This window comes from Atractosteus spatula, chromosome 4, assembly GCF_055471065.1.
Source record: "Atractosteus spatula isolate fAtrSpa1 chromosome 4, fAtrSpa1.hap1, whole genome shotgun sequence".
Taxonomy (NCBI): Eukaryota; Metazoa; Chordata; class Actinopteri; order Semionotiformes; family Lepisosteidae; genus Atractosteus; species Atractosteus spatula.
This window is the reverse complement of record NC_142709.1, coordinates 39,916,670-39,924,867: the sequence shown is the minus strand read 5'-3', so window position 1 is coordinate 39,924,867 and position 8,198 is coordinate 39,916,670. Positions and strand designations below refer to the sequence as shown.

The 8,198-nt window shown below is 33.1% G+C and overlaps 1 protein-coding gene across 1 annotated transcript; it reads right to left on the bottom strand.

The window, feature by feature from the left end:
• Window positions 1–2,718: 2,718 nt before the first annotated feature.
• Window positions 2,719–3,752, bottom strand: olig1 (oligodendrocyte transcription factor 1). The gene has a single exon (XM_088913832.1). The coding sequence runs from the start codon at window positions 3,750–3,752 to the stop codon at window positions 3,129–3,131; it is 624 nt and encodes a 207-aa protein (XP_088769958.1). The 3' UTR covers window positions 2,719–3,128.
• Window positions 3,753–8,198: the final 4,446 nt, after the last annotated feature.

The following is an 8,198-nucleotide window of genomic DNA, read 5'->3' as shown; positions in this document are numbered from 1 at the left end:
ACATGCATACATAATTCTATTACATTATGATCTCTCACCTTACTTCACTTAATTACAATATTTTTACTGAATTAAAATTGCTTTGCTTTATATACGCTTCTCATTATATCACTGTTGTTGTATGAATTATATCAATGTTGTTATACCACTTCAACATTGAAGTTTTGCATTAGGTATCTCTTTTCATTTTACAATAATTGTGTTTTCTATATAAATTGTTTTATTAAAAAATGATTATAAATTGGATAAAGGTGTCACCTAAATAATAGTAGTAATATTTAAGAGTAAGAGAACAGTAATAATTATAAACAGATAATGAAATAGCCCCATGACTCTAATACTGTATATACAGAAACTAAAGAAAATGTCAATTTCTTATAACAAATGCTGAATTATAATAATGTATTAATGCTGTTGGTAAAATGAATCACTGATGAAAAATATCAGTAGTTTTTATTTCTCACACTCATTTCTATTTTAGTCTTTGCTATGTAACTGTCTTTTTTAACCTTTTTTTCACCAAAGACCTGCTCCCTAAGATCATCCTGATTACAGAAACACTTGCTAAAAACAAAACAATAGAAGAAAAAAAACAAATTCCTCCCTTAAACGTGTGCTCTTTTGTCTCTATCTGTCTGACTGGTCAGCTTTGCTTCAGGGACCAGTGCTGTTTTAAGAGCCAGAGACAGACATTTGTAATGCCTGTCTGAAAGTATAAGGAAACATTCACAGGTCCTTAATTGTGCTGAAGTTGCTATTAATTCAAATAAATGACATTACTGTTTTTTATAATAAAGAAAACTAATTAAATAAATTTCTCTCATGAAAATGACATTGATATAATTATCAAAATATACTGGAAGCTTAATTGATGAAAGGACAATCCCAAAAGTTCTTGGACAATGGTAAGGAACCAAATCAGTCTCTTCAATCCTATTCCTGTATATCTGTTCTTAGCAACTCGGCAACAGCAACTTTAAAAAGGTGGAAACTGAATTCAACTGTCCACAATGGTCACCATTTGGAGTAATAATTTTTTCCTTATATGTTTATTTCCTTATATTTCAGACATAGATTTTTTAAAGTTTTTTGTACTTTACATATGTATTGTTATTGTCTGAATGATAATCAAGATGTGTAAATATTAACAAAGTGAAGCCAAATGCATAAAATATAAGCTGATGTTTTTAAAAATAAATGTTCTGAAGTACTGTCAAATGATAAATAATGGCTAAATTAAACCTATAAACCTAAGTACTATGTACTTATAAAATAAGCATGAAAATATAGTTTCCTGATTAGTATTCACAGTATTCCTGTGTAAACATGCATTCCATGCTGTTTTAGAGAATACCCAGATGGCATTTCACAAATGACAGATTGCAGTCATTTACTATTAAATTAACTGATTTTTTTTTAGGTTTTACTTTGAGATTTTTTTTCTCATCCATTAAAAAATAATTGCCTTATCCCAAAAATACATTATGAATGTATAAAAGACAATTATTAAAAAATATCTTAGTGGAGATATATTTCTTTCATTCTAGATTTAAATTGAACTAATCTCACTAAGTATTAAGTGTTAAAAACATTCAGTATTTGTTGAGTTTTCTATTGAAAATGTGTTTTACATTTTAGATCAGTATGCTGTACTTATTAATATTGAATATTTTAGGTGGTGACATAATTGCTTGAAGTCAGTTCATATAGTGTACTTATATTTTGTTTCTATTTTTTTTCTGAGGTATAGTATGTCAACAGTTTACAACAAGTAAAAATGAATAATGATCTATTGAGTTAATATACCTAAGAAGCACTATTTGTCCAAAAAAAGCCAATGACAAAAGTTTATTTAAAATCAATAATAAAAGTGTTGTGTAATGTCTGAAAGCAATGTTTAAAAAGATGTGTTAAATAAATAAAACAATTCCAGCTCTTTTTCATGTAACATTTATGTATGTCAATGACTTGCACTTTAGTTTAGCGCTTTCTAAGTTTCTGGGGTATACAGTACAAGTTTGTGATAAAGTTGCTGGTTTTGTATTTTAATATTCCACACTTAACCATGATGGCACATTAGTAAATTAATTTCAATGTATTCATTTTAGCATCACCTACCATTGGTAGATTTATAGTAATATTGACCTCCCCATACATCAGAAAAGGGGGTTATTTCTCTGTTTTCACTATCATTATAACAGATAAAAATGAAGTATTCCAATCTTCATCAAACTGATTATTCCATTGCACAAAATACATTATTGTTGTAATTCTAATTACTTTTATCCTTGTTCTAGAATTTCTCATTACCATGTTAACAGTTTAAGATAACTCTATGAAATCCTGTTGAGATACAAAATGATTTGTAGAACTACAAAGAAAAATTGTTCTTAATATGAAAAGGGAATGTCACTGTAAAGGCAGGTTCAGTTTTAATTTTTTTTCATGTTTTAATGGTAAGGGAAATAACCTGTACTGGCATTTTTTTATGTCAGATAATTAACACTCTATAGTGTTTAGGGTTTAGAATAATAATCACTAATAATAATCAATAATAATCAATAATCACTCATTTGCACAGGTACTGTAATTGTAGAAAAAAGGCTCTTTTGTTATAATCCCACATATTTTATGTAAATGTATTTAAAAGCTATGTTTTTATAAGGTATTTCTTCAAAGGAAAAAATGAATTTTCATTGTAATAAAAAAATCAGTGCATTACACATTTTGCTTTTAATTATTATTTTTAAGTTTCAGATCACCTTTAAATGCTCCCTTACTTTACAAAAAATGTTAAAACAATGCAATACAATTTTTATGTCTGACAACCACTACTGTTCATAAAAACCAACAATGACAATGTACTAAAAAGTTACATATATTAGCAAACAAGCTAAAATAAAATAAAAGGAAATAGCAATTATGTTGGCAACAACAAAGTATGTTTGTTAATGACGAAGCCACTGATTTCCTTGACAAAATAAAAAAGCCATATAGTATGCATATCATACATACAGTAACATTTGTATTGTTGATTTAAAATGTCTAAAATTAAAAACCACAAAAAGCCACAAATATGTGATTACTTTAGATAACATCTTAAGGAAATTGTCTGGTATATATGACTCTTATTTTGGAAACCTGGGACTGGGACTGGTTTGGATGAAACGAGGCAGCCTGCAGATACCACAGGAGCATATTTGACCCCCGTTCGTCCACTGCAGCTGAGGGTACTGGTGTTCTTCTGGGGATAGTAGGGGACACTTACTGGCCAGAATGGAATCCGGGGTGAGAAACAGAGACCCGGGAGTTGTGAAAAGTGGCCATCCTGCTAAAAGCAACCTGGGCACAGGCCCGCTCACCTCCCCAAGCAGCCTCCTCATCTCCTGGAGAGAGGAGCTAAGCAGCAAGATATAGTTCCTTGCCAGAATTAGAGTGGAGATCTTAGAAAGCTTTCGACCTGGGGCTCCATGCTGGTGTGCCGCTGAGTAGGGTGCCATCACCTCTCGAAGTGCATCCATGGCCACATTGAGGTCCTGCATCCTCTTCCTCTCCCTGTTATTGATCTTCCTCCTTAGTTCCTGCTGCTCTTCTGGACTGAACTCCTTGGTGGCTTTGGCATTTCCCTGAAGATTAGTCCTGTTGTTCTGATTCCCAAGTGTATAAGGTCCTCTCAGGTCCTGGCTAGGAATCTGGCCACGGAAAGAGGAGATTAGCCGATCACTGAAGACTGGCTTTGCTGGGCTGCTCATTCTGGAAGTGCTGTTAGCTGGCTTATGGATTCAGTTCCACTTTCTCAGATCTGGTTTTCTCCACTCCTGGAATTTCGATGCTCTCCTCTGGAAACTCTGGAGGGTATACACTTGCATTCACATGCTTATTACAGGGATCCTTCATGTGACAAAAGGCTGGACTTGCTTGTATTTGCCTTTGTTTTTTTTTATTCTGGCCTGTTTTTACTATGTTGAAGTTGATGAAAAAGCAAAAAGTAAGGAAAGACCAATAAAGAGAAATCTTCATCTATCTTATTAAAAAATGTCTCCTTATTTCCCAGTCAAATGCTCCTGGGAAAGCTATGAATGGTTTCTGCATTGTCTGATCAGATTTCTGAAAATAACATTCTTAGTCCCAGAAATGAGATGCCTAGTAGTATATCAGGGGATGTTGTGTGTACAGGGTACAGGGGGCGGGTAGATGGTGGTGGAGGTGGACAAGGGGAGGAGGAACTCCCACTGATATAAAGATTTCTAAGAAAGGAATGATAAAGTTGCAGCCAATTATCTTTCCTGAAACATCAGCTGAGGTATCTTATTGGCTGACATACTGAACAAGCATTGATAACGTTAAAAAATAACAGCATTGTTCAGTTGCAACCAGCTAACTCCTAGTGTACCAAGAATTAAGGTAACATTTATAATTTTCAAATAATAATCCACCAGAACCTGCATTAACTTTCCATGTGTGTCAAGGTTTTTCACTGTGTTGCAAGCTTAAAAACTTCTTTAGAAGCCAAAAATGATATTATGAAGGAGTGCACAGTTTTACAGGACAGATAGAAATATAGGTTGATATAAGACATCCAGAGCCTTAAAAATTAATGGCACATTTCATTTAAAACATAAAAAATCTGAGATATATTTAAGATGAAAAAATAGAAATAATATCTAGATAGATATGTACCGTACGTGCTTTAATTATGTTTTTTTTTTATTTTAACACCAAGCTGTTTTAGTATTGATGAATTCGGCACATTTCACAATGCTGAAAGACATAATCATCTAAACAGACTTCTAATTCTGCTTTTTGCATGAGTAAAGTCAAAGTTAACTACCACAAACTGCCATTTTGGCTTTTTATATCTATGGCAATATGACACCTACAGCATATCTGTGCATTGCAAACAATGCAGATTTATTCTCAATATTATGAGTTGTCTATTCTATTCTATTTTGACCATGATGAATTATTAACCAAAGCTTAATTACTGAATGCTGATACTTTACATAGTAATAATTACATAGTACTGGAATGCTGATACTGTACATAGTAATCCCTGTACCCTATAACTGAAAAAATGTGTGATTGAAGTTATAGTAAGCTCTGATGAACCAGTGAAGAGACAATTTGTTTACATTTTGCTGATGTACAAATTAAAAGAAAAAGAATTAGATGTCTAGTTCTGGTTGCCTAATGCACTTTTGCATAAAGAATTATAAGATTTAATGTTCTTGACAGATATTCTCTACATTTAACTACTTCTAGTATATGGATGTCTTCATTATTGTCATTAACAAAACAAACTCAGAACACATAAGGTTTTAAGTGTAGAAAATAAATAAAACCACATGTAACTTGTAGTATTGCTTCAGAGCACTTTGTGTTTTGTTTTATGTCTCTCTTTATCCGTTTTCAGAGGTATCAGGTATCAACGAACTGGTGCAAAATCATTGGCACTTTTGAGGGTAAGTGAAAACCTTGTTTTCAGGAAGTGATGGTTGGTTGTCAACAGGTATGAAATGTTTTAAGACTGTAGCAATGACAGTATGAATACCTTAATTATTCAAATTAAAGAGCCCAAAGAAGAGGTAATCTATAACTAAATGAATGACAGATTGTTTCAAACAGGAGAGACAACATTGCCTACTTATGAGTCAAGGGGGAAAAAATTAGGTGAATAATTATTTTGAATTAAACAAAGAAGCAGGATTAAAAGTAGGTGAAATTCAAAAAGTTTGACTGAGGAAGAGGGTGAAATATAGGATTTTGATGTTTTGGGTAAAAAACATGAAGTGAGTCTTACAGTATTGTTTTTTCCAGACTTTTCTCTACCCACATGAAAAGAAGAAAGCTTGGGGGACAGAAAGCAAAGTGTTTATTGAGAAGCAGGATAAAAAACCTTTAGAAAGGGGATGAGTGAAACAAAAGTCTTTCTGGAGCCACTTCCCTGCCAAAAGTCAGTGTCATCCGGCTGGTGTTTTGCAGATCCTGAATAGGCCAAATGGAGATAGACAGGAAGGGCAAGGGATAAAAGGAGCCTGGCAGGCTGGCAGCTGGAGAAAACGGGCAGCTAGTAACCCAGGATCTGTGGCTAAACCTCCAGCTCCTGTTCCCTTCTGAAAAGGGCCTGAGTGATGAATTAGAGAGTCCATTGGTCAAGTTAGAAAGAAAGCATAGTAGCACTGTTTTTTTTACTCTCTCTCTGCCTCTGTGGCAGGCTAAAGACACCTGCACCAAAACAGAGGAAGAAAGAGATCGGGAGTGAAGGGGGGGTGGAGTTTATTTTTTTTTAAAAGGGCAGGCCAGATCTACAAAGTGTATAAAGTCAAAGTTCAATATAGCTTGTGGAAAGAGGATGTCAGGCGAAGCATCACAAATAAGTTCAAGGTTTACAGAAAAGCCAAGTTTCCAACCTTCTTTATGAGTTTGGAAACATTGTCTCCATTTATTAAAAGAGTCTTTGTGGATCTTGAAAACAGATCTGAGAGAGACAGTGGAGGCTTAACCAAGACATTTAGTGGAGTAGTTGCTCTTTTGTCAAATGTGCCTTAGCTTCAAAAACCTGCAAAGCTCAAAGGAGTGTGGATTTTCTGTCCCGTATTTTTCTTTCTGTGTACATGCAGATGGTTCTATTTGTGGTCTAACTTACTATAATTATGTATAAAATTTTAAAAACAGGCATAATTTTTATTTAATCTGATTTTTGTGTTTTCCCAATAGAGTATAAATATTATTTTCCTGCCAGTTTCACTGACATTTTATTTCTCCATCCAGGTAGATTTTTAAATAGATAGAATCCATTTCACAGTTCCTAATTTAGCTTATATGTTAATTCATAGACAGGATTCACAATTTTGGGAGTTACAGTAATACATAATAATTCATAATAGTAATTCATAAATAATTTTGTTTTGAAGTAGGAATTATGAAAACAAAACAAAATTCAGTTGTATCTAAATCAGTGCCTGTAAACAATTTCAGATTTGGAGTTTTAGTTCAGCTTACTAGCATGGGCTCCACCATAGCCATAACCCTGTATTAGATAAAGGGGTTAGAATAATTAGCTGGATGGGTGAGTTTTGAAAACAGACATTTTGGAATTCAGTAGACTTTAAGTAATGACATAGGAAAAGAAGATTGTTTTACCATATTTACTGAGCAATGTTTAACACAGTGGTGCCTATAGAAACCCTCAGAGTTTTTATAGTTAGTGTCTGTTTTTTTGTGTTTGTGGGAATAAGGGTATAAGGATTGAATTGCTGGGCAATGAGTAAAACGTATGAAGAGAGTTTATATTATTTTAATTCACCATGTCAGTAAATGGAGAAAAAAATCATATTTACCGTGACTTCCTGGAGCTACATTTATGCAGCAGGGCATTTACTGAAGCATTAGATAGATAGATAAGACTTTATTGATCATGAAGGGAAATTGATTACAGCAGTCCAGCCCAAGACAAGCAAAAACAGACATCAGAATAGACTAAAAATTATACAAAATGAATATAAAATAAATAATAATAAAGGTGTCTGCAAAATATGATGATCATAGTCACTGTAAAAAACAATAGAATATGTGAAAAATCTCCAGTCTGGAGCCTGGAACACTACCCTCTACTCCACATGGCGTTTAATTTTAGTAAAAAGTAAACTGCTCTTGAGCTGTTACTTTTTTCTTGTTCTTCATATATGTTTAAACAAGGTCTGTTTATTAAAATGTAGTGAATTACAAATTACCACAAAGAAACCCTAAGAATGCACTAGTAATTAAAATGTGAAATCCACTTTTGTTTTACATTTAAATAAACCTTTGCCTATTTCCTTGCAAAAGTTCCTTTTTAAATTTTAACTGGAAGGGATAAGGTATCATGAAGCCATTGCAGATGGCAATCCAATTTCATCTCATATGTCAATTTTAGCTTTTTATTTCATGGCGTCATGTGTACACTTGTCTATTATATATGTATGTAGTTCAAAATACATTTATGTCAATTTAAAATGCATAACTAGCAAACGGCTTGCCCATGACCAATGATAAAAAGACAGCATTGTCTGAAGAGTTCAAAATAATGCATCAAAAATAATGAGAAAATAGCAGATGTAAATGTCTATATTCCTTTCCTCCAGAAGAAACAGGTGCACATTAACAATAAAATGGCAAGCAATCTTTACTGCAAGGGTCAGGTCAAAGGATAAAAGAAT